Source organism: Ranitomeya variabilis, chromosome 3, assembly GCF_051348905.1.
Source record: "Ranitomeya variabilis isolate aRanVar5 chromosome 3, aRanVar5.hap1, whole genome shotgun sequence".
NCBI lineage: Eukaryota > Metazoa > Chordata > Amphibia > Anura > Dendrobatidae > Ranitomeya > Ranitomeya variabilis.
This window is the reverse complement of record NC_135234.1, coordinates 105,838,775-105,864,375: the sequence shown is the minus strand read 5'-3', so window position 1 is coordinate 105,864,375 and position 25,601 is coordinate 105,838,775. Positions and strand designations below refer to the sequence as shown.

Genomic DNA, 25,601 nt, shown 5'->3' with positions numbered 1-25,601 from the left:
GGGTGGAAATTAAACCCGGTTAGAATCCTTGGCGACTTAGTAACGCCCTCTCAAATTCCAGGCTGCCAGATGGAAGCCCTTCACCTGAGAGTGGGTCACTGGGCCCTGGGTTAGCAGGTCCGGAACCTCTGGCAGAATCCATGGGTCCGTTACCGACATCTGCCTTAGAAGGGAGAATCATGGTCTCCTTGGCCAGAATGGAGCTATGAGGATAATTTTCACTTGATCCTCTCTGATCTTCCGGATCACAGCTGGAATCATCACTATCGTGGGGAATGCGTAGGCCAGAGAGAACTTCCAGGGTATCAGTAGGGCATCTACTGCGAAATGATGTTCTCTTGGATTTAAGGAGCAGAACTTTTTGACTTTTTTGTTGTGTGTGTTGGCAAACAAGTCTATTTCTGGTGTGCCCCAGGCTTGGACTATTTGTTGGAATATCTCGGGGTTTAGGGACCATTCCCCCTGTCTTAAGCCTCTGCGACTCAGGAAGTCTGCTTGTGTGTTTTCTATGCCCCTGATGTGTAGTGCTGTCAGGGATGACAGGTGTTGTTCTGCCAACTGAAAGAGTAGATTTGATGCTTCCATGAGGCCTTTGGCCTCGTCCCCCCTGATGATTGATATACGCCACCACTGCTCGATTGTCCGTCAGGATTCGAGTATGGCGACCCCGGAGCAAAGGGAGAAAATGTCTTAGGGCTTTTTCCACTGCCCGTAGCTCTTTTTCGTTTGACCCATAGTTTTTTTCTAGTAAGGACCAGGTTCCTTGTACAGAGTGAGACCTCAGGTGAGCCCCCCAACCTGTACCGCTTGCGTCGGTCGCGATGATGTCTTTGACCAGATTTTGCCACTGGACCCCCATTGTCAGGTGGTCTTCCACCGCCACCAAACTAGGGAATCCCTTACGCCCAGGGAGAGACATAGATTTCCTTCTAAATGCCCTCTTAACAGTCTTTGAGCTGAGAGAACTTCCCACTGTAGTTGTCTTAGGTGGAATTGTGCCCATCCTACTGTCGGAATACACAATGTTAACGAGCCTAGTAGGGACATCGCCTTTCTTAGAGGCATTGCTGGTTGATGTATTGCTGTACTGGCCAGGTTTATTATCTTGGCTACTTTGTTTTCTGGAAGGAGGAAGAGCTGACGCTCGGAGTCCAGCATTAACCCCAGGAAGGACTGTAGTTTTACTGGTAGCAATCTTGACTTGGGGATATTTATTATCCAACCCAGCTCCATTAGAGTTGATGTTACCTCTGATACTTGATGAGTGCAGTGGGACTCTGACCTCCCTATTACAAGGAAATTATCCAGATATGGGACAATTACTACATCCCGGGACCGGAGGTATGACATTACTTCCACCATTACTTTGGTGAAAACTCTGGGGGCTGTAGACAGGCTGAATGGAAGGGCTGTATATTGGTAATGCTTTACCTGATTCTGAATATAGAGAGCTACTCAAGTATTTTCGATATTCCTGATGTATTGCTATATGGTAGTACGCATCTTTTAAGTTTATTACTGCCATGAAGCAGTGTTGGAAGAGAAGTTTTATGGTCGTGTTTATAGACTCCATCTTGAAGGAGTAGTTCTCTATCAATTGGTTGAGCTTCCTTAGATTAATTATAGTTCTCCAAGAGCCATCCGGTGTTTGGATTACGAAGAGGGGGGAGTAAAATCCACCTCTTTCTTCCTGAGTCGGGACTTCCTGAAGAACCTTTTTGTGAATGAGTCCCAAGACCTCGGTTTCCAGGGCAGATTGCTCCTGCTGGGACTTTCTTCGGGGAGTTATTATAAAGTTTCGCCTGGGTGGACGGATGAATTTTATTTTTAGGCAGTCTTTGATAATATTCACGACCCAGGTACTGGGGGAGATATTTATCCAGGCCGGAAAGAAGAGGGAGAGTCTTCCTCCCACTTCTGGCATAATGTCATTGGGGGGATTTTTTGCCGATGTAGAGGGCCCTTTAAACATATAGCCCGATCCTCTCTTATCCTTAAAGTCCCAATTTTTCCTCTCCCCTGGGGGGCGACCTCTGTTATATCGTCTCCTCCGAAAAAAAGTTTTTTTGGAATCTTTAGGGATATTGGGAAAAACTTTCTTTTTATCTCCTGCATGTTCCAGGACCTCTTCTAGTTTTTTCCCAAAAAGAAGTTGGCCGTCACATGGAGTGGAGCACAGCTTGTGTTTAGATGGCAAATCCACCGGACAACCCTTGAGCCAAAGGGCTCTTCTTGCCGCATTGGACAAGCTCGCTGCTCTGGTCGTTAGTCTTGCGGAATCTGCAGAAGAGTCTGCCAAGAAAGCTGCTGCTCCTTGCACTAAAGATATATTTGCAAGGATGTCGCTTCTGGGTACTTTGTCCCTTAGCTGATCCTCTATCTGTTGTAGCCAGACCATTAGAGCACGGGCCGTACATGTCCCAGCAATTGCTGGCTTCAGGCCCCCTGCTGAGGCTTCCCAGATATGTCTCAAAAAACCATCTGCTTTTTATCAAGCGGGTCTTTAAGAACACCCGAGTCTTCTAATGGAAGGGACAATCTTTTAAAACATTTGGCTACTGTCCCATCAATTTTAGGGATCTTCTCCCAGGATTCAGAGTCTTTATCCTCAAAAGGATATCTCCTTTTGGATGAAGAAGGTAAAGAACCCATTTTTTCAGGTTTTTTCCACTCCTTCTCAATTAATGCTTTGATTTTCGTATTTACCGGAAACATGCGTTTCCTTTTCTCTTCTAAGCCACCAAACATGACATCTTCTAGTGACCTATGTGTCTTCTCCTCCTTAAGACCCATAGCAGATCTAACTGCTTTGACTAATTTGTCTACGTCCTCCGTTGGAAAATATGGATGACTTCCTGAATCACTGTCCGAGGATGAATCTGAAGACTGGATAGAGGCCGAGGAGGAATCTGAAGACTGGATAGAGGCCGAGGAGGTAGAAGGAGATCAGGATGATTTATGACTCTCCTGTCTCTGAGAGGCATTTGACTCTGTAGACGCCTTAGGGCTTTTCCTTCTCGGTTTATTAAGGGTCATTTTCAAGGAGTTTTTTTATTTCTGCCTGTATTGTAGCTTTAAGGCTAGTGGCGAAATTAGGGGTCTCTTCTTCTATGGTTTTATTAATGCAGTCAACACAGAGATCCTTCTGCCACTGAACTGCAAGCGGGTCTTTACAAAGGGCACACTCTCGGTTCTTTGTTTTCCCGCTAGACTTCCTGGACCCCTAGTGATCAAACAGAAGAAAATGGACCCTGTTACCATAAGGGTGACATTCACGTAGATCACTCACCACCGCCGACAATGAAGGGTGCTGGTTTTGTAGGCTGGACAGATGCATGTGAAGCATCCCTCTTGGACGCCGACGAATCTTGCCGGACAAGACGACCGCTGCTCCTACCACTTGAGCGGCTGCTCCTGGTATGCTGGTGGCTCGGCAAGGCATCTTTCGAGAGCTCCTGCTGTTGCTGCTGCTGTGATGGCGGCTGCTGCTGCTCTTGCTGCCCCACTTCCATAATGAAGTTTCTGGGCACGAGTGCGTCTTGTGTGGTTATCACCCCTTTTATGGGGGATCCACAGCACTCCCCGCCTCCTCCGGTGCCCAATAGTTGCCCCTCCCCTGCTCTGCCGCGCCGCCGGAGTCTCTATCCACCGGCCGGCGTTTTCTTCATGGACGCCGCCATCTTGGATCTGGCGCCCACCTATGATGACACATGGGCATGCCCATTCCCAGCGTGCCTTGCGTGTGATGTCCGACGGGCGACCCGGAAGCGGCCGCCGCACGGCAGAGAGAGGAGGGCGGCGTGGCAGCCACGGAAGGAACCCACCCAGGACCGTGCTGCACCAACGCCCGCTTGGATGCAGAGCCCCGGAAGACCCGCGGACGTCACCTCCAGACCCTGAGCTCCGACGTACAGGCGCTGCCTGTTCTTCTACGCCAGGACGGGAGCTGGGTAAGTGGAACCACCGTGTTCAGCGCAAGGGTCCCTGTCAGGACAGGAAACCCAACTGAAGCGACAGAGAGGTACCGCCCTTTTATTTTCAGTAGGGTTTCCTGTCCTGACTGGGCGGATCCCCTCTCTCAGGTGTGCCGTCATGGGGGGGAAGCGAAAAACAGCACACAATCAGATAATTGACACATTGCTGAATGCAGGATTTTAATTAGGCTGGGTTCACATTAGCGTTTGTGTACGCAGCATAGGGCTGCGTACTTACCTCCAGATCCACATCCGTCCTGCGTACCTATCTTTAACATTTTGTACATAGGGACATGCGTGGTAATGCATTGTATGCGGATGTGTCCCCATGCAGCGTTTTGACGTGCCCGCTGAATGCAACATGTTGAGTTCGGTGGGCACGTGAAAATGCCGCACGGGGACGCATCCGCATACAACGCATGACCATGCATGTCTCTGCATACACAATGTTAAAGATAGAACGGATGCATGCGGATCTGAAGGTAAGAAGTACGCAGCCCTATGCTGCATACACAAACACTAATGTGAACCCAGCCTAACCCCTGCTAAATTTCAGTCCTCAGATTATACAGCAAATGCCTGCTGACATATTCCCTTCAACCTGCAGATATAGGGTTAATCTAAAGATTAAGTAGCATTACAATGGTGTCCAATTGTCTCACTGAAAGTGCGGCTACTGAGAGAAAATTAACTTTATTCCTCTATGGAATAAACGGTAAACGGTGAGTGGTGGCTGTAGGCATGCCATGGCACTAAGATTGATAGCTGATTAACCCTAAATCTGAAAGTTAATAGCATTTGGGGTTACGACAGGTTCCCTGCAATAGTAAAAATAATATTTAGGATCCCTCGATTCATGTAATCTAATGACAAATTACCAACTTGATAGATCCCAGTGATGATGTAGCAACTACAATACAGGCAAAGTAAACTGATGCTACAGTTGTGTGAAAAAGTGAATTACAGTAGGGCAATATCACTGTGTATTACCAAATCTTATTTATACATTTGCACCAAAATAATTTCCCAGAAAAAGAAAAAAAAACAAACAAACTATGATCATAATTTCTGCACTTACCTGGCTTTCCAGTTTCTCACTCGTAAAATAACTAAGAGGATACTTATTTGATTGCATCATATCCACAAACACGGTCTCGTCATCACTTATGCTAAATGCATCAGATATAGTATTAGCAGGGTCAAATCTATTTCTCCAAATTCCTGCACAAATAGAGAACAATGTTATACAGTACATTACAAGTACCAATCTTCTTGACTCGTTTCTCGTCATAGATAAAAATAAAAAACCACCATCCTTTTGGTAGTAGGACAAGAGGTTACACTTCAAACTCTTTGAAATAAACCTCATTGGACATATGGGGCAGAGTAAATTACGTAAATTGTAGCTAGGAAGGGGGAAAAAACTCATTAAAAACAATAAATAATAAAAACAATTTAATACTTCTTTAATAATAATAATTAATAATTATAATTATAATAAATTATTATTATAATAATTTAATAATTTCGCTCTTCTTATCTGCATCTCAAAAACATTTATAGAATTCGCCCTTTTCTTACTTTCGACTCTACAAAAACTCTTACCATCTCACTTATTCATTCTCGTCTGGACTATTGTAACTCTCTACTAATCGGCCTCCCTCTTACCAAACTCTCCCCACTCCAGTCTGTCCTGAATGCTGCTGCCAGAATCATATTCCTCACCAACCGTTACACCGATGCCTCTACCTTGTGCCAGTCATTACACTGGCTACCCATCCACTCCAGAATCCAGTACAAAACTACTACCCTCATCCACAAAGCACTCCATGGCTCAGCACCACCCTACATCTCCTCTCTGGTCTCAGTCTACCACCCTACCCGTGCCCTCCGCTCCACTAATGACCTCAGGTTAGCATCCTCAATAATCAGAACCTCCCACTCCCATCTTCAAGACTTTACACGTGCTGCGCCGATTCTTTGGAATGCACTACCTAGGTTAATACAATTAATCCCCAATCCCCACAGTTTTAAGCGTGCCCTAAAAACTCATTTGTTCAGTCTGGCCTACCGCCTCAATGCATTAACCTAACTATCCCTGTGAGGCCCATTCAAAAAAAAAACAAAAAACAAAAGCAAAAAAAAACAAAAAAAAAAACCACATAATCACGTTCCTCCATCATGTTCTCATACACTTTATGCAGTTAATAGCACTCTGTCTCTGTACTGCTACATACTTAGGCAGTTAACTGGTTCATGCAGCTTTACATGAACACCCGAGCCTTACACTATGGCTGGTTCAAATAACTAAAGCAATTGTTACCATCCACCTCTCGTGTCCACCCTTTTCCTCATAGTTTGTAAGCTTGCGAGCAGGGCCCTCATTCCTACTGGTATCTGTTTTGAACTGTGATTTCTGTTATGCTGTAATGTCTATTGTCTGTACAAGTCCCCTCTATAAGTTGTAAAGCGCTGCGGAATATGTATGCGCTATAAAAATAAAAATTATTATTATTTATTATTATTATTATTATTATTATTATTAATACCCTTTCACAAGAACAAACTTGTTCAGTTTAAAAGACTGCTTCAGACACTTGGTCACAGATGGAAAGTTATGAATATTAGGGTTAGTATCAAACTGATATTGATGGGAAATACATTTCCCACTTAGATGGGAAGAACATGCATATTTTTTCATTACTGTCAGGCATGTCTATCAGACCCAAATTAATATTGACCACATCGTAAACATGGCCTGTTTTAGTTATCAGAGGGGATGTAACTTGTGTTAATAAAAGGCAAATATCACATTTTGACCCTTGTCAGTCTTGGAGGTGCAGCCTACTGTGGATCCTGTCTGTTTTGTTTCTGGAGTACCTCCCTTCATAAATCTGAAGCCATTGCAGGGATGTCAGCTTTAAAAATTTTCTTTTGTGTATTCCTCTTATATTATTTAATTGTATATGCTGTATGGTTTTATACCCTTTTAAAGTCTTTTGTATATATTTTTTAATATAAATGCTACCCATCTTTCTGGATTAAATATAAAATGTAATAGTTCCCTGATATTCCGTGCATTGGAACTGGAGGTGTATATACCATACGCTCGTGTTTCCCAATAGCCGGCCTAGTAGTGGAAGCAGCTGCGGTCTCATCCATCTCTCGTCAGACAGGGAGGATGGGGGACAGCAAATGATGAAGTGAGGGTGTATGGGGGACTGCAAATCATAAAGTGAGGTGGGAGGGGAACTGCAAATCATGAAGTGACAGGGATGGGGGACTGCAAATCATGAAGTGACAGGGATGGGGGACTGCAAATGATGAACTGAGGGTGAGGGACAGCAATTGAATTTAGGTGGGGGAAGCAAATGATTAATTGAAGATGGGGGTGGGGACAGCAAATAATTATGAATTTTGATGGTGGGGGGAGTAAATGATGTATTGAATGTGGAGGAAAGCAGTTGATAATGAATAGAGCGTGGGAGAGAGCGAAGACATGACAATGAATTGAGGTGGAAGGGGCATGTAAATATGAATCGGGGAGTGGGAGGTACATAGTGGGGCGTTGAGGATGCAGTGGCTGGTAATGAATTGGGGGAAAGAGTACAGGTGCTATTTAATTATTTATTAGGTGGGAAAAGTGGCTATGTATAGTTGGTGGGGGCACAGTGGTGGATTATAATTTATATTTGAAATGGTGGGTTGCATAATAACTACGGTAATTATATATTAATGGTGGGGGCAAAAGTGAGGAATGTGCTCTTGAAGCGGGGTTCTAGGTAACTATGTGTTATTTTATGCAGAGACGAGTCCTAGCTGGAAGAAGTAATGGGGTCTGCAATGCATGAAAAAGAAAAGCAAAGATGAAGGACTTCACAGCTAGAGACGTCACTGGTGAGTCAGTGTGTTAACTGTACACTGACACGATACACTGTATACTATGTACAGAGGTCCTGTGTATAATGTCACAGGTGATTACTGTATTACCTGTACACAGACAATATATACAGAGCTCCTGTGTATTATTGGTGATCCCTGTATTACTTGCACACTATACACAGAGCTCCTGTGTACAATGTCACTGATGATCACTGTCTCGTGTATGTCGTATTAATGGTAATTTAAAAAAAAAAAAAAAAAGTATGTGACTCATTCCCTTAAAGGAAAATAAATAAAAATATACGTAAAAGAGTATTGGATATTTAACGAAATGTTTAATAGGTTAAGGCTACTTTCACACTAGCGTCGTACTCGGCCCGTCGCAGTGCGTTGGGCCGACGTACCAACGCTAGCAGTGAATGCGCCGCACAACGGGGGCAGCAGATGCTGTTTTTCCACGCATCCGCTGCCCCATTGTGAGGTGCGGGGAGGTGGGGGCGGAGTTCTGGCCGCGCATGCGCGGTCAGAAATGGCGGTCTGTCGGCACAAAAAAAGTTACATGTAACGTTTTTTGCTGTCGTCGGTCCGCCAAAACACGACGCAACCGTCGCACGACGGTTGCAACGTGTGTGCATACGTCGCAATGCGTCGCCAATGTAAATCTATGGGGAAAAAACGCATCCTGCAGACAACTTTGCAGGATGCGTTTTTTCACCAAAACGACGCATTGCGACGTATGCAAAAAAACGCTAGTGTGAAAGTAGCCTAAAGTAGAGTAGAGCCCATCCAAAAGAGTCTGCCTTGTCGTAGTGGTGGCTTAAAAAAAAATCTTTTGGCCAGAAAAAAAGCTGCTGGCCATGTATGTGATATGGTGCTTGATGGGAAATGTTAATATCTGATTGGTGAGGACGTGGTGCAGAAGTTAAGTTTTTCTTAGAGTGGGCGGTAGGACTGTGTAAGGTTTGAGGCGTGGAGATGGAGCTAGGGTGGAGCCAGGGCGGAGTCTCAAGGGGGCCTGAAAATTTTGCCAGTATGGGGCCCTGAAATTCCAAGTAGCAGCCCCACAGTTGTGGTTGTCCACTACATCCCTCAAATTCTCTAGCTGAAATACCGTACCTTTGTCCCTCTGCACTCAGAGCAGCAGCAGCATTTTTTTTTCCCACACGTCTTTATGAGTTGTACACACCACACCCAAAATAGAGGAGCATGCTTCCACCCGAAGATATACGCTATTACCATATTGTCCCATGCTTTTATCTTGATTTACCTTGTAGACATACGCTGCTGGCCTGATGTGGTCCGTGGAGCAGCCTGTGCATAAACAATACCTCTTCGCAGAGAATCTGTATGACTTACTTGTTCAGTACAGGGGAGTTATAGTAACGTCTTTTCTTTTTGTATTGTTCAAATAGAAGCTACATAGAGCCAAGCAAACCTATAGACATACTGTTGAAGGAAAGTATGTTACCTTTGAAATGTATAGCATTGAGGAGCATTAAGACAATATCTGCTGGGATGCTGGAAAGAAAGTTTGTGATTTTTCCTCTGGTGGCATCCTTAACCCACTTGTTTATCACCTCCACATTCTGCTGCATATTCGGCTTGAGGTTCACAGGCTTTGTTCCATATAGCCTCCCAGATCTCTTCAGAAAGTTTTTTTTTATATGAAAATCTAAGGGTAAAGAAAAATCACAATGCAAAACTCTGTCAAAAATAATATTAATCACCGACTTGCACATACATTTTGTAAATTTTTTTTTTTTTTTTTAAGACTGGAATATGTCTTTCAACCTAGACAATACAGGGAATGTGTACATGGCACATAGAGTTCAGAAATAAATTACACACTTCTCCATTTAGTAGACACACCTTTTTTAACATACATTCGAGTAGCTACATTTAGAGAAGTTTGGACTAGCCGCTTTGTCACTTTCTGCAATTTCTCGTGAAGACATTGTAATGACTCCACATGGAGTGTTTCCAGTATCTTCCTCTCGGTTTGATTTTCAGCACCTGAATTAAAAAAAAAAGAAAAGTATTACTTAATAGTGAACCAACACAGAATAAATAGGATTGTACGATATATTCTTAGATAAATGTTTGATAATTATCAGTATTGACAAAGAGCAAATCAGATCCATATCTTTATATGTGTCCTTTAGATTTTGTTCTTCAAAAGCAATGGTTCCTTAGCCGGACAGAATACGTCTTTGGGTAGGTCTACTGAAACTATATTGCAAAAGTAACAACATGGTACCAGTGTGGGCAGTTTTCGAGGGCCTATTTTATGCACACTATATTTTAGGGCTGTCCCACACGTCCAGATAATTCCGGTACCGGAATTATTCGTGTCCGTGTGCCCCTACGTTTCTGGTGTACATCAGTGTGGCGCACTTGCAGCACACGTGTGCCGCCCGTGTGCCCACTGGGTACCACACGCACCGTGCTGGGTACCACACATACCAGCATCTGGTGCTGAATCCGCGATTCATATCTTCTGTGCAGCAGCGTTTGCTGCATAGAAGATATGAATAATAGTGTTTAAAAGAAAGATCTATCTGTCCGCCGCCCCCCCCCCCCCGCTGTTCTGAAAATACTCACCCGCTTCCCTCGTTGGCTGTCGCTGCTTCCTGGTCTGGCCGCTCCTTCTACTGTATGCGGTCACGTGGGGCCGCTCATTTACAGTCATGAATAGGCGGCTCCACCCCTATGGGAGGTGGAGCCACATATTCATGACTCTAATCGGCGGCCCCACGTGACCGCATTCAGTAGCAGGAAGCAGCGACAGCCAACGAGGGAAGCGGGTGAGTATTTTCAGAACAGCGGGGGGCGCACAGGGGGTGGGAGGGCGGCGGACAGATAGATCTTTCTTTTAAACACTATTATTCATATCTTCTATGCAGCAAACACTGCTGCAGAGAAGATATGAATGGCGGCTTCAGCACCATGTGGGGGGGACAGCGCTTACTGTAGCGCTGTCTCCTGCACGCCACAGGGACTGCACACGGAGACCGTCCGTGTGCGGTCTGTGTTTTACACGGACCCATTAACTTTAATGGGTCCGTGTAATACGTGCGCTCCCACGAACACTGACATGTCTCCGTGTTTGGCACACGGAGACACGGTCCGCAAAAATCAATGACATCTGCACAGATGCATTGATTTTAATGGGTCTACGTGTGTCAGTGTCTCCGGTACGTGAGACGTACCAGAGCCACTGACGTGTGAAACTGGCCTTACAGAGTGATTCTGTACTAGAGTACGGAGCCAGTAAAAAGCTGGGACTACACTCTGTAATCCATTATGTAGCTGCGAATGTGGGGCTGGATTCAGTCCACATCTGGTCCCTGGTTCATGTCGGAACTAGGTGCTTCTTTCTGGATGCCTGAAAAAAAAATGGGATTCAGATGTGATAAGGACTGAGCCATTGTCTTCAGTTTTACAATTAAAAAACATGATTTTTTTTTCCCAGAGGTAGTTTCATATGCTTTGCTGTATGCTGGAAAGATTCACATTCTGAATTCCATTTTTCTAACTGAAGTCAATGGCTTTAGACGAGGCATGTCAGAGTCCTGCTTTAGGGACTCAAATGGAAGACCTCAATGGATTCATGAAGAAGGGAACAGCAGTATAGATTAATTCAGTTTCATAAGAAAAAAAAACAAATTAAAACACACATGCATACACTGTATACCTATGGAAGTATTAATTATGCTCATGTCCATCCTAAATCATGTACCATGTGTAGCACAGAGCACACTGTCATTACCTAGTGCTAGTTGTAAGAGACCAAGAGCGATGCTAAAAGGGGACACCACTACATTCGGGTTATTAGATTCCTGATGAACCTGTTTCAGGAGGTCTATGCCAAATGCATTCATTGCTTTTTCGAATGCTTGCTTGTCTGCATGTGACACTTCCCCTTCACAAACATTTTCAGATGATGAGGAGGCTACGTCTCCATCCTCTTCATGCGAGTTTTCCTCAGTCACAAGCGCTGCTGTTGGGTCTGGTTCAGAAATTTCTGCTGGCGCTGTTGTCGATGTAGTAGTGGTGAAGAATTCTGTTGCATGAGGATGGAGATCCAACCAGCTGTCTGAGGTAGAGTCTATGTGGGTTGCCTCTGTAGGAGTAGTCGTATGAACAGGCGTAGTTCTTTCTGTAACAACTTCTTCAAAATCCACTTCCTATGGAGACAAGTGAAGTAAAGCATGTTAACTTAAAGGAGGTTGTCCCATGAACAAAGTGTATTTCATTTAATAGATCTTGGAATAATAATAATTTCCACAATTGGATGAGTTGCAAAAAAAAATAAAAAAAAATGTCCTTGCTGAGATAATCTTATAAATGTGTCACCGCAATAATGTTTGCTTTGTACAATTGTGCAGATTTGCTCCAGCTCATGGTCAGCACAGACTACAGCTCCTAGCCAAGGGAGGAAACATAAGTCACTTATGATAATAGAGTATACAGACAAAACAGCTGCTGCTTTCTTAGGTAACACATGTCCCTGCCTCTTTCATACAAACAAGGGTTTGGGGAGTTTCATAAGAGCTCCAAAAGCCAATGAGCTTATATGTCACTTAATTGATTACTTGATTTATAAGGAGCTGAAAGGGCTCGTAACACGGCAGAAACACTGACTCCTGTGATAAAACAGGCAGGGAAATGTGTTTCCTTAAGAATCAGCAGCTGCGAGCCCCTGCTGCATGAATTGGATCAGCTTGGCATAGCTGTTACACAGGACATAGCAAGTTCACATTTATAAGGTTATCTTAGCACAGGAAAATATATAACACATCCAATTATGACAATTATTATTCCAAGATCTTTTAATTAAAATGCAGTTTGTTTGCAGGACAACCCCTTTAAGGCTTATCAATGAAATCATCTTTCATTTTCATCTCCTGGGCTTCTTATAATTAGCTTTAGTGGTAATATAAGAAAATCTGTAACTAAAAAAACGGGAAGACACCAAGCGCAATAAGGTCTTCTCTCATGGAGAAATTGGTAGGTGAGAAATATAGGAATTGCTCACTTTTGTTTAACCCACAATTGAGGAATGAAGGTATGACAGCTGCTGCAGTACCCTCAGGTTGAGAGATCCTGCTGTATAGCGCAATTGGTAGGAGGATAGGAGTAGTACTCTGCATGCTTTACTGTATTCAGGAAATCCAGAAAATTGTGGTTCTCCTGATGAAGTTGGTCCAACTTTGAAACGCGTTGAAAATAAACTGCAAGGTTTAATTCATATCTCTTCCTCTGGATTTCTTGAATACAGCACAGCAGCGCAGACTACTACTCCTATCCTCCTACAAATTGCTCTAAAAAAGCGTGCAAGTCACAGTAAAAGTACAATTGTTAGTAAGGTGTTTGTAGGAGGCGCATTGCAGTTTTGCTGAAATTCAGCCACTACTTTCAAGTGATACACTTGTTTAACACCTTCCTGTCAAGGACAATTTTTTTTTCTTCTTTCCTCCAAAAGCCCTAAATTTTCTCTTGCCATTGACAGCCATATGATGGCTTGGTTTTTTTGAGGGCAAGTTGTAGCCTTGAACACCAATTTACTATATCATGTATTGGAAAATGGGAATAAAATTCTAACTGCAGCAAACTGGTAAAATAAAATACGGTACTTTTTTATGGTGTCCATTTGGTAGTAAAAATGATTAGGTAACATGATGATGGTATCAAACTTTTTTTTAAAGAATTCTTAAATAGTTTTACAAAAAAAACATTTGTACAGTGAAAAATGTTCTGAGAGACATAACATTTTTTCCTTTTTGATACCATTCTGAGTTTTTCAGGGAAGTATGGCAACACACACACACACACAAAAAAAAAGCACAGTTATGGCGTTTGATTTTTTTGCCTTTATGGTTTACCATACAGGTTTATAAATATCCATGCCAAGAACTTTTGGAGAGAGCTCAGAAGCAGGGCAAATGCCAGCTTGGATATATAGCTGGCATCTGTATCCAGGTCTGCCACCAGGAATTTCGGGGCTCCATACTGGCAAAATTTTCGGGCCCCATTTAGACTCTCCAAAGGCTCCACCCCAGCTCCGCCTCCAACCCTCAAACCTTCCATAGTCTCACCGCTCACTCATAGAAAAACTCCACATCTGCACCACTTCCTCACATTATCAGTTCCCATCCAACACCAGATCACAAACATAACCAAAACAAAAGCTGCTGGCTAAAAAAATAAAAAATTTTAAGCCACCATCACGGCAAGGTAGACTCTTTTGGCCGAGCCCTACTCTATTGTAACTTATTAAACATTTGTTAAAATATCCTGTACTCTTTTTAGGTATGTTTTTATTTATGTTTCTTTAAGGGAAAGATTCAAATACATTTTTTAAATTGAAAAATAATACCACATACAAGGGATAAATACTGTCACACCATATATTACCACCACATAGGGACCTAATAATACCACTTACAAGGAACAAATACGGTCACACCATGACCAGACCACATATTACAACCGCATAGTGACCGAATACTACAATATTGATCATTAATTTAAAAAACAAAAAAAAACAAAACACAATAATAATTTTACCATAAGTGCCATTATACACAGTAGCTCTGTATATAGTGTACAGTGTATAGTGTCAGTGTACACGTAATACAGTCATCACCGGTGACATTATACACTCTGTACAGTGCCTACAAGTAGTATTCAACCCCCTGCAGATTTAGCAGGTTTACACATTTGGAATTAACTTGGCATTGTGACATTTGGACTGTAGATCAGCCTGGAAGTGTGAAATGCACTGCAGCAAAAAAGAATGTTATTTCTTTTTTATTTTTTTTTTAAATTGTGAAAAGTCTTTTCAGAGGGTCATTTATTATTCAACCCCTCAACCCACCAGAATTCTGTTTGGTTCCCCTAAAGTATTAAGAAGTAGTTCAGGCACAAAGAACAATGAGCTTCACATGTTTGGATTAATTATCTCTTTTTACAGCCTTTTCTGACTATTTAAGACCCTCCCCAAACTTGTGAACAGCACTCAAACATGGTCAACATGGGAAAGACAAAGGAGCATTCCAAGGCCATCAGAGACAAGATCGTGGAGGGTCACAAGGCTGGCAAGGGGTACAAAACCCTTTCCAAGGAGTTGGGCCTACCTGTCTCCACTGTTGGGAGCATCATCCGGAAGTGGAAGGCTTATGGAACTACTGTTAGCCTTCCACGGCCTGGACAGCCTTTGAAAGTTTCCTCCCGTGCCGAGGCCAGGCTTGTCCGAAGAGTCAAGGCTAACCCAAGGACAACAAGGAAGGAGCTCCGGGAAGATCTCATGGCAGTGGGGACATTGGTTTCAGTCAATACCATAAGTAACGTACTCCACCGCAATGGTCTCCGTTCCAGACGAGCCCGTAAGGTACCTTTACTTTCAAAGCGTCATGTCAAGGCTCGTCTACAGTTTGCTCATGATCACTTGGAGGACTCTGAGACTGACTGGTTCAAGGTTCTCTGGTCTGATGGGACCAAGATCGAGATCTTTGGTGCCAACCACACGTGACGTTTGGAGACTGGATGGCACTGCATACGACCCCAAGAATACCATCCCTACAGTCAAGCATGGTGGTGGCAGCATCATGCTGTGGGGCTGTTTCTCAGCCAAGGGGCCTGGCCATCTGGTCCGCATCCATGGGAAAATGGATAGCACGGCCTACCTGGAGATTTTGGCCAAGAACCTCCGCTCCTCCATCAAGGATCTTAAGATGGGTCGTCATTTCATCTTCCAACAAGACAACGACCCAAAGCACACAGCCAAGAAAACCAAGGCCTGGTTCAAGAGGCAAAAAATCAAGGTGTTGCAGTGGCCTAGTCAGTCTCCTGACCTTAACCCAATTGAAAACTTGTGGAAGGAGCTCAAGATTAAAGTCCACATGAGACACCCAAAGAACCTAGATAACTTGGAGAAGATCTGCATGGAGGAGTGGGCCAAGATAACTCCAGAGACCTGTGCCGGCCTGATCAGGTCTTAGTAAAGATGATTATTAGCTGTAATTGCAAACAAAGGTTATTCCACAAAATATTAAACCTAGGGGTTGAATAATAATTGACCCACACTTTTATGTTTAAAATTTATAAAAATTTAACTGAGCAACAAAACTTTTTGGTTTGTAAGATTTATGCATCTGTTAATAAATCCTGCTCTTGTTTGAAGTTTGAAGGCTCTAACTTATTTGCATCTTATTAAACCTGCTAAATCTGCAGGGGGTTGAATACTACTTGTAGGCACTGTATGTAGTGTCAGTGTACAGGTAATACAGTGACATTATACACAGGAGCTTTGTATATAGTATACAATGTATAGTGTCAGTGTATTAAGTTCTGAGCAGGAACCTAATCCCTGCCTGATCAATAGTGACAGGCCCTACATAGGAAGGGGATGGGGTGAGCACTAGTCAGTCCCCATTAAAATCAAAGACAGAGGGGGGGACTTAGCTTTGAGAAGACAATCGAGATATCATGCCAACAATCCTCCAAGTGTCCTCAGGGAAGACACTAACCACCTGCTAGAGCTTCCACCAAGGCTGAGAAAAGTAAGAGCCAACACCCACACCATGCTGCAGCAGTTGAATGTATTTAAACCTTCAGCACCGGTGTATGATTAGCAACAGAAGATGAAACTATTGGGTCCATATCAGATGCAAAAATCAAAAAGGGTCTTGAGCTAATCATAAAGACCTTCTACAGCTGGATCCAGGATGACTGTCTGTCGCACATGACACACCCGTGACAGTACCCCCTTCTACGAGTGGCCTCTGGACATTCAGGACCCAGTTTCTCAGGATGAAAGGCATGGAAAGAATGAACCAGTCTAGGGGCATTCACTGCTGATGCTGAAACCCACATCCTCTCTTCTGGACCACAGTCCCTCCACTGCACCAAGTACTGCAGGGAACAATGCTGAAGATGAGAATCAACAATCCTCGAAATCTGGAACTCAAAATTACCATCAACAATTATTGGGGGAGGTGGCAGGGGAGAGAACTCAAGAGGTTCAACATAATTGTTGTGCATAGTCCTGTGGAACACGCTGTGAATTTTAAGAGTCTAGGGTAGCTCAAGACGAAAAGCTGCAGGGTTATTGATGGCACTTTTTTTTTTTTAAACCTAGGTCCAAGTTTCCAGGAAGGGATCTGCAACTTGATATTCCTCAGGAACTCTCAAAGTCCCTCCCCACTAAAAGTACCAAACTGTGGATGGAAACCGTATGCACCAAAGAATGATGACCTGCCGGTAGATTCTTGGTGATGATTATTAATAGCAAACTCTGCCATCAGTAAGTAAGATGCCCAATCCTACTGGTTTTCAGAGACAAAACACCTGAGGTAAGTCTCCAAGTTCCGATGAGTGCACTCGGTCAGTCCATTTGACAGAGGATTGAAAGCAAAGGAAAAAAGGACAGCTGCACCCCCAGTTGAGTACAGAATGCTTTCCAGAACTTAGAAACAAATTGGGTCTCCCGACCTGACAACATCGGGGGGAAACCCGTGAGGCTTCACGATCTCATTAACAAAAACCTGAGCAAGAGTCCCGAGAGTGACGGTAAAGCGATGAAATGCACCATTTTACTGAACTTATCCACAACCACCAGAAGCACACAGTTTTGCCTGCTGTTACTGGGAGGTCAGTAATTAAATCCATGGACAGGTGTGTCCATGGTTTGCTAGGAATGAGTAATGGAAGGAAAGGACCAGACAGACGGGTATGCAATACTTTAGAACACACGCAAATAGTGCAAGCAGACACCTGTTCAACCACATCCCGATGCAACCCCGGCTACCAAAAACAATAAGAAAGGAGGTCCGAGGTGGTCTTACCCCTTGGATGACCAGCAAGTACAGAGATATAATGTTCCCTAATTACTTTACAGTGAAAGTGAAACGGTGCAAATAACCTCCCAGAAGGGGACAGGTTCTTGTGGTCCGTGATAACAGTAATAGGAATGTACTGCGCCCTTTAAACAATGTTGCCACTCCTCAAATGCCAATTTAAAATCGTCAAAAGCTCCGTATTACCCACATCATAATTTCTCAGCCAAGGATAGTTTTTTGGAAAAGAAGGCGCATGGATGTCATTTACCAGGGGACGGACCCTGAGACAACAAAGCCTCAACCCCCACCTCCGACACATCCACTTCTACGATATAAGGTTGAGAAACATCAGATTGACTGAGGAGAGATGCAGTGTCAAAACAACTCATTAATGAGGAAAAAGCCTGCTGAGCAGCATCCGGCCATTTAGAAAAATCAGACCCTTTCCTTGTCATTTCAGAAAGGAATTTCACCATTACCGAATAATTTTTAATAAGCGCCCGGTAAAAAATTAGTAATACCCATGAAACATTGTAATGCCTTCAGATTCTCAGGATGGTCCCAGTTGAGTACAGCCTGAATCTTTTCTGGATCCATCCGAAAACCAGAATATGACAACAGGTACCCCAAAACCTGCACCGCCTGAATGGTAAAAAACACTATTCTAATTAGGCAAAAACCTTGTTATCCCTTAACATCTGAAGCACCTGTCTCACATGCCCCCGATGTGTCTCCAAATCAGGTGAATAAATCAAAATGTCATCCAGATAGACCACCACAAACCTGCCAACCAATTGATGGAAAATATTATTAATGAAATGCTGGAACACCGCTGGTGCATTGGTCAGACCGAAAGGCATAACCAGACTCTTGAAATGTCCCTCAGGGGTATTGCACGCTGTTTTCCATACATCCCCCTCCCTGATTCTAACCAGGTTATAGCCCCCCCTTAAATCTAACTTGGAGAAAATCTTAGCTCCCACAACCTGGTTTAATAAATCTGGAATCAGAGGAAGAGGATATGGATCTGGGATAGTAATTAGATTCAATTCCCTGAAATCTAAACAGGGACGGACACCGCCATCTTTCTTTTTCATGAAAAAGAACCCTGCCGCCACAGGTGAAGATGAAGGTCTGATATGCCCCTTCTCAAAACTCTCGTCAATAAAATGTTTTATGCCTTATCTTTCAGGACCGGACAGATTGTACAGTCTGGACTTGAGTAGTTTAGCACCTGGAGTCAGGTTAATAGGATAATAGGACAGTCATATGCCCGATGGGGGGGTGGGGGGGAATCCTGACACCCCTTCTCAGAAAATACATCCACAAAGCCAGACAAAAATGCAGGTAAGGTCTCCGTAGATACTGCAGAAAGGGAAATGTTTAGGCAGTTATGACAGTAATCTCCCCAACTCCACAATTTCTCATTATTGACAATCAACCATCGGATTATGTTTCACCAACCAGGGTAAACCCAGAACAATTGAAGTGGGGAGACCTTCCAGGACAAAACAAGGAATTATCTCATAATGGAAAGACCCCACCCTCAGTCTTATGCTATGAACAATCCGTGTCAATGCTCTCTGTTCAAATGGTGCTGAGTCGATGGCATAAATAGGAATAGACTTAGCTAAAAGAGCAAGCAAGCCCATGACTTCTAGCAAACTCAGCATCCACCATAATGACTCCAGCTCCACTGTCTACAAACACAGAAATTCTCACAGTTCTACTGTCTAGCACCACCTCTGCCGTCAGGACAAACCGAGAATTACAGGTTGAAGATGAACATACCCCTTGATAACTCTAGGCTTCCAAGGGTTAATCGAGTCTCTTTGTTAGGGAATGAAAAGACAGGCCCCAATAAAGTGTCTCTTCCTCCCACAAAAAACAAAAAAACAAAAAAAAAAAACACATCCTTTTTCTTGCGAATGTCGGAGGAGACAGACAACGCGAACGCAACCCTCCTAACTGTGTGGGTTCCTCTAACTCCACAAGTATAGGTTTACCCCCGGACTTTCCCACCCCGACACAGGGGTATTGTCCCAGAAAGAGGGTTCAGGAGATGGTGGTATCCCCATCTATCCCGCAGGCGTCTAGCCACCCATATAGCTAATGACATAGCTTTCTCCAGTGACACAGTAGTTTCATACACTGCCAAAGCATCTTTTACCCTTTCAGTAAGACCTTGACAAAATTGTCTTCTAAGAGCCAGGTCATTCCATTCGGTATCAGTTGCCCATCTGCAGAATTCCGAGCCATAAGTCTTCGCTGAACGATTCCCTTGCTGAAGGCGACAGAGCCTGGATTCAGCCAAAGAAATATGGTCAGGATCAGCACAGATAAGGGCTAAAGCCCTAATAAACCCTTCTGTAGACTGGAGACACATAGAATCCTGTGGCAGAGAAAAAGCCCAGGATTGAGGATCCCTCTGCAACAGTGAAATCACAATTCCCACTTGTTGTTCCTCATCCCCAGAAGAGTAAGGACAAAGTTTGAAATACAATTTGCATGCTTCTCTAAATACAATAAAACTGTCCCTAACTCCTGAAAACCTGTCCGGGAGGGCAATTTTGGGTTCAAGCTAGGAAGTGACTACACAGTAGGAGTCTGCATCTGCTGAACCTCAAAACAAAGGTCAGCCACCTCCAGTGACAACCTTTACAGCTGCTCTGCCAGCACAGAAATGTGATCTATGAATCTGGAAAAAAAAAAAGAAACACAAAAAAGGCTGTTTTTTTGCTTTTTTTCCCCCTTTTAAAATAAGTGTACGGTGGGTGTTAATGTCATGCTGGGTGGAGGATACATAAGTGCACAACACTAGGGAAGAGGGAAGTGGAGACCCCTGGCAGATCTAAAATCACCCTGTCTGCCCTAAACGTCCCTATATAGGTTCTGCACCTAATCGCCGAGCAGAAACCTAATCCCTACCTGACAAACTAAAGACTGAGGGGGGGGGGCTTCGCTTTGAGAAGACCACCGAGATATCACGCCAGCAATCTTCCAAGAATACTCAGGGAAGACACTAATCGACTGCTAGAGGTTCCAACAAGGGTGAGGCAAGTAAGAGCTAACACCCATGCCATGCTGCAGCAATTGAATGTAGCTAAACCTTCAGCACAGGTGTGTGACTAGCAACAGAAGGGGGAGGTAACTATTGGGTCCTAGAGGGAGAAGGATATCACTCCATAACAGATGCAAAAATCAAGAAGGTGCTTGAGCTAATCGCAAAGACGTTCTACATACGAATCCAGGATGACTGTCACACCTGATACACCCGTGACAGTAACTTGCAGCTGTGCGACACTTGCACTTGTGTAACAATAGTCTATTAAAGAAAAAATGTGAAGTAAATGTTTATGGTAAATGGATAAATCAAAGGCATGTTCTTGACTGCTGAAGGTAACTATTCAACTTCCTTTCTGACCTAGTTTAATACACGACGTCTATTGTGTTCTGCAATATGGCGCGACCAATTCATAAAACCTGTTAACAAAAAGTCTAAATGTTTCCCACAAATAGATTTCAGCTCACTTTACTTACAGGCTTATGTCTAATCATAATGCACAATTCCTCCTGCTTTGGAGGTGACAGCGAGCCCCCTTACTTCTTGGGCCCATGTGCAGGTCACAGGTTGCACCAATGATATATCAAACCCTGGCCCTGGTCCAGCGTCCAGACTGGTCCTCCATTCACTTCAGCATCCTCAAAGTAACCGGACGCATTCAACAAAATGACACCTAGGGAGTTATGTATGTCAGAAACACACAAGGTGCTGGCAGCATAGGTGATGACTGCCAAGGAGGAGCAGCGCAAGTCTTTTTCCTTAATTCTACTCACTTCACTCATAAAATTAAGATCTTTGACATGATGCATTTGATAAATTTGTCTAACTAAAGAAAAAAAAATCTATTGCAGCCAAAGAGTATATGTTTAACACTAGCTACAAAAACATCATATAAAATGAAGTGTTAAAAAGAATCCGTTGAGCAACAGGCATGTGTTCATTACTACTTGTAACAGGAAATATAATATGAAGATTAGCTTTCGAAATGGATAATCAGTTCAAGTAGCTTATTCTCGTCTCTGCATAAATGTAACCTAAGCAGGTGTTCTGCCAGTGTAATCCCAGCCATTTTCAGGAGAATGCGCAAACATTTCCATTTAGCAGGAGACCTATTGGTCATCAACCGAGAGGACTGCACAACTCCAAGAAAGCCTAAACTTTACAGATATAAAGCAACGTCCAGAAACTTGCTCAAACTTTGTCCTCCTACTATCATTAAACAAACCAGCCCCTTGTAGTCGCATACATGCCCTTGTGCCATTCGTCAGCCATTAAAACAACACAATGCACGTTATACAAACAAAAATGCTCAAATTTGCCCAAGAGGACTTTGTGCTGTGTCACAACTGCAAAACTCAGGAAGGATGAAAGTTATTTCATGAAATGGATTTCAAAACATTGCCATTTGTGGAGGAACACTTTTTATTCTCATTTTATGTATATTCCTTGGCTATTTAAATTACAAAAAAACATACAGGGTTAGGGGAGATGAAGTGGGGAATATTTTTTTTTTTTTAGTTTCAGACTACAAAAGAAAATTCCCCAAAATACAGACATTTAGCTCGACTATCTACCCCACAAAGTGTGCATGTTCTAAACTATTTTTTTTGCACATTTGTTCTGTTAGTTAAATTTTATATCCACTTACGCCACATCAATACAGCACCCTATTGTAGGTGCTGGTTTTTGGACGTTTACCTACATAGCATTTCTTATTATGTCATTTTTGGAAAGTAGAGAAAATTTTGTTAACAAAAAAATAGGAAAAAAAAAAGGATTAAAAAACAAACAAATATTTAAATATACACATCTAGTCCAACTTTCATCTGTACATGCCACACCTATATTGTGGCCTACTGCCACCTTTTTTTTCAGCATGTGTATTTACTATAATTTCTTGATCAGTCCTTTTGACAAGACTTTAATGATTGGGGGTTGAAAACATTGTCAAATATTAAATTATAATGTTGTACAAAATATATGGCAAAATAAAAAGTGGCAAAGGTCAGGTAGTGTAAAATAAAGAAAAAAAACATCATGGTTAACCCTCCGTCAGGGGCAACTGATCTGACAGGCGCAGCCCACTTAGTTTCATTTCTCTATTTTCAGTGGTTTGTCTGGGAAACACCCTCCTCCCAGTACCTTCCTAACTTTAAGGCTATGTGCACACGTCAGGATTTTGTCAGGATTGTGTCAGGATTTTTCCTCAGGATTTGTAGCCAAAACCAGGAGTGGAACAATTAGAGGAAAAGTATAATAGAAACATATGCACCACTTCTGCATTTATCACCCACTCCTGGTTTTGGCTACAAAACCTGATGAAAAAGCCTGACAAAATCCTGATGTGTGCACATACCCTAAAGGCTGTGTGAAACCTGAGAAGCCTCTTGTGCTGCAGAGCTGCAGAAGATCAGATATCAGTGTTTTGGCTTCTCCGGCTCATTGCCCCTGAATGCGTCACACCTTTGATGGTTAGAATTTGCTGTTTTTATTCATCCCAATTGTTTTTTTAGCTTGTTTTATGAATAGCTAGTGCTAAATTTGTGGATTTGTCATAAAAGGTTTTGTTAGAAATAAGAGTGTGCTTCTCAGGCACATTGCGCCCTAACACATATTCTCTCTCTTGCTTCAGCTTTTCTTCTGAAATGGCGAGGAGAATATTTGACTTGTCAAATGCCCTTCATGTTGAGCAAGTGCAAAATATACTGATTGATGATGAGACAGACCCCTTACAGCTAGAAGATTTAGGGGAAGAAAGTGACATTGATTCAGAAGATGATGTGGAAGAATGTCCAGATGTGTCTGACACAGACCAAGATGGAGAGAGTGAGGAGGACGCTCAAGACATAGAAACATATTACTTTTCTGGTTATTAAACAATTTTTTCCATTACATTCCTATTAAGGTAACTGATCACTTTTAGAGCATTGAAATTTTTTAAAAAGGAAAATATAGCCAATTTTCTAGCCTGTGCCGGACAGGCGCAATGCCCCTAAACTCGTTATGAAACATATTGCCCCTGACGGAGGGTTAAAAACGTGGGAGTTACTAGCAGCAACACCATCAGTGGCACCAGCCGTCCACGTAGTAGTAGTACGACATGAAGGCCACAATTGGCCTTCTTTGCCTCTAGCAATCATATTAGTAGGGAAGAAGTGGAGCGTGTCATGGAATACTGTATATGGTGCAGCACTTGTCTAAGTCAGAGCAAGATGATGTTGCCTCTGACAGCGACATCATTAATTTAAGGCGGTGTTCTGAGGAATACCTTTTGAATTTTTTTTTTTATAGTTTGTCAGCACAGAGTTATTAAATGAGTTGTTGGTTACTACAGAGAACATGTTGAGATCACTTTGACATTAGTAAGGCTGTATTTGTATTAAAGAGCTTCATACAGTCCTAGGAGACCCCAGAGAGAGATACAGACAAATTTTCTGGGCAATTGGAGGTGATTCACGGCACCTTGATTAGCTGCGTACAAATGTTGTTTTAAAAATGTGTTTAACCTGGCGAATTCAAATTTTACAATATTCGATCACCTGTAATACAGACACGCACTTTGACCTTATAAATAAAGATAAGTCAGACTTACAGCTGATGAATAGCATATACCAGCCAGAACCAGGAGGTAGAACAGCACTTTATCCATTCTACTGGAAGGGAAGAAATTTTCTGTTACATGTCAAATAATAAAACATACAATGCTAATCACCAGGCTTTGTTATCATAGTTACTGCTTTCTTAGTTCAGTGATTTCTCACAATGGAAAATACAGCTGTGATGTTCTGGAAACGTAGCAGAGCTGACTTACTCAGTTGTGATAATTGGATATAGCAAATTTTTTACTTCTTCAGAACAAAATCAAGAGAGATTTTCTAGAATTTTTTTTTTTAGGAAAGGAATCAAACTAAGATAATACCCACCTGTTCCTGGTGTCCTGCACGGTCTGTGCTTCACAGGAAAGAGACCAAATGCAGGATCTTAGTGTTTGAACAGCAGTTCCTCCCACTGATGAGGTCACTTGTTCTGCATCCACTGCCTCAAACAAACACTGAGCTGCACAATCACTCAGCTACAACAGGTTCTCACTACTGATTGCTCATTAGTCAAAGCAACACATGCCAATAAAAAAACAACTAAACTTTTGCTCTTAGGCCATGTTCACACATTCAATATTTGGTCAGTATTTGACATCTGTATTAGTAAGCCAAATTCAGGAGTGGAACAATCAGAGGAAAAGTATAATAGAAACATGTCACCACCACTTCCGTATTTTTCATCTGCTCCTGGTTCTGGCTTACAAATACAGATGCAGTCTACTACATCCAAGTGTCCACCTTTAGTAGATGTACACTCCTGAAAATGATGCACAACAGAGCGCATGTTCACTCTGCCGGCACCATTATAGTCTATGGCCCTGTTGGTGCATGAGTCAGAATACCGTTTTGAGGGGGCTCGGATGTAAGCCCTGATGATGCCACTGAACGTGAAAGCATTCAAACACTTTGTAGAGGTAAATTCAGATGGAAAGGTCAAGTAGTAGGATGTTACTGTGATGAAAATATGACAATTATTGTATAGTTTTTATTAGGCCAGTATCAGATGTGTCAAAAAAAGCATCCTAATTTCTTCCCGAAATTTTCATCCATATTGCCATCCATGTGTCCATTTTTTTCTATGTCTGTGTGACATCCGTGTGCAACCTGTGTGTTATCTGTTTTCATAAATCTAAATTAAAAAATGCACATGATCCAATACAGTTTCCTAGGTTAATAATGGCAATGCATCCATAAAAATAGGATTCCACACGGATCTTCTACCTGGTTTTCTTTGCGCACC

The 25,601-nt window shown here is 42.8% G+C and overlaps 1 protein-coding gene across 2 annotated transcripts in view; it reads right to left on the bottom strand.

The window, feature by feature from the left end:
- Window positions 1–25,075, bottom strand: part of SERPINF2 (serpin family F member 2) — a 45,184-nt gene extending 20,109 nt beyond the window's left edge. Inside the window, exons 1-6 of one of the 2 annotated variants that reach the window (XM_077294474.1) lie at window positions 24,686–25,075; window positions 24,355–24,415; window positions 11,626–12,043; window positions 9,726–9,869; window positions 9,325–9,528; window positions 5,053–5,195 (exon numbers count right to left, since the gene is read on the bottom strand). In XM_077294474.1, coding sequence (XP_077150589.1) covers window positions 5,053–5,195; window positions 9,325–9,528; window positions 9,726–9,869; window positions 11,626–12,043; window positions 24,355–24,411 — 966 coding nt within the window. In that variant the 5' untranslated portion in view covers window positions 24,412–24,415; window positions 24,686–25,075. The remainder of the gene's footprint in view (window positions 1–5,052; window positions 5,196–9,324; window positions 9,529–9,725; window positions 9,870–11,625; window positions 12,044–24,354; window positions 24,416–24,685) is intronic. The other variant, XM_077294475.1, reaches the window with a different exon arrangement.
- Window positions 25,076–25,601: the final 526 nt, after the last annotated feature.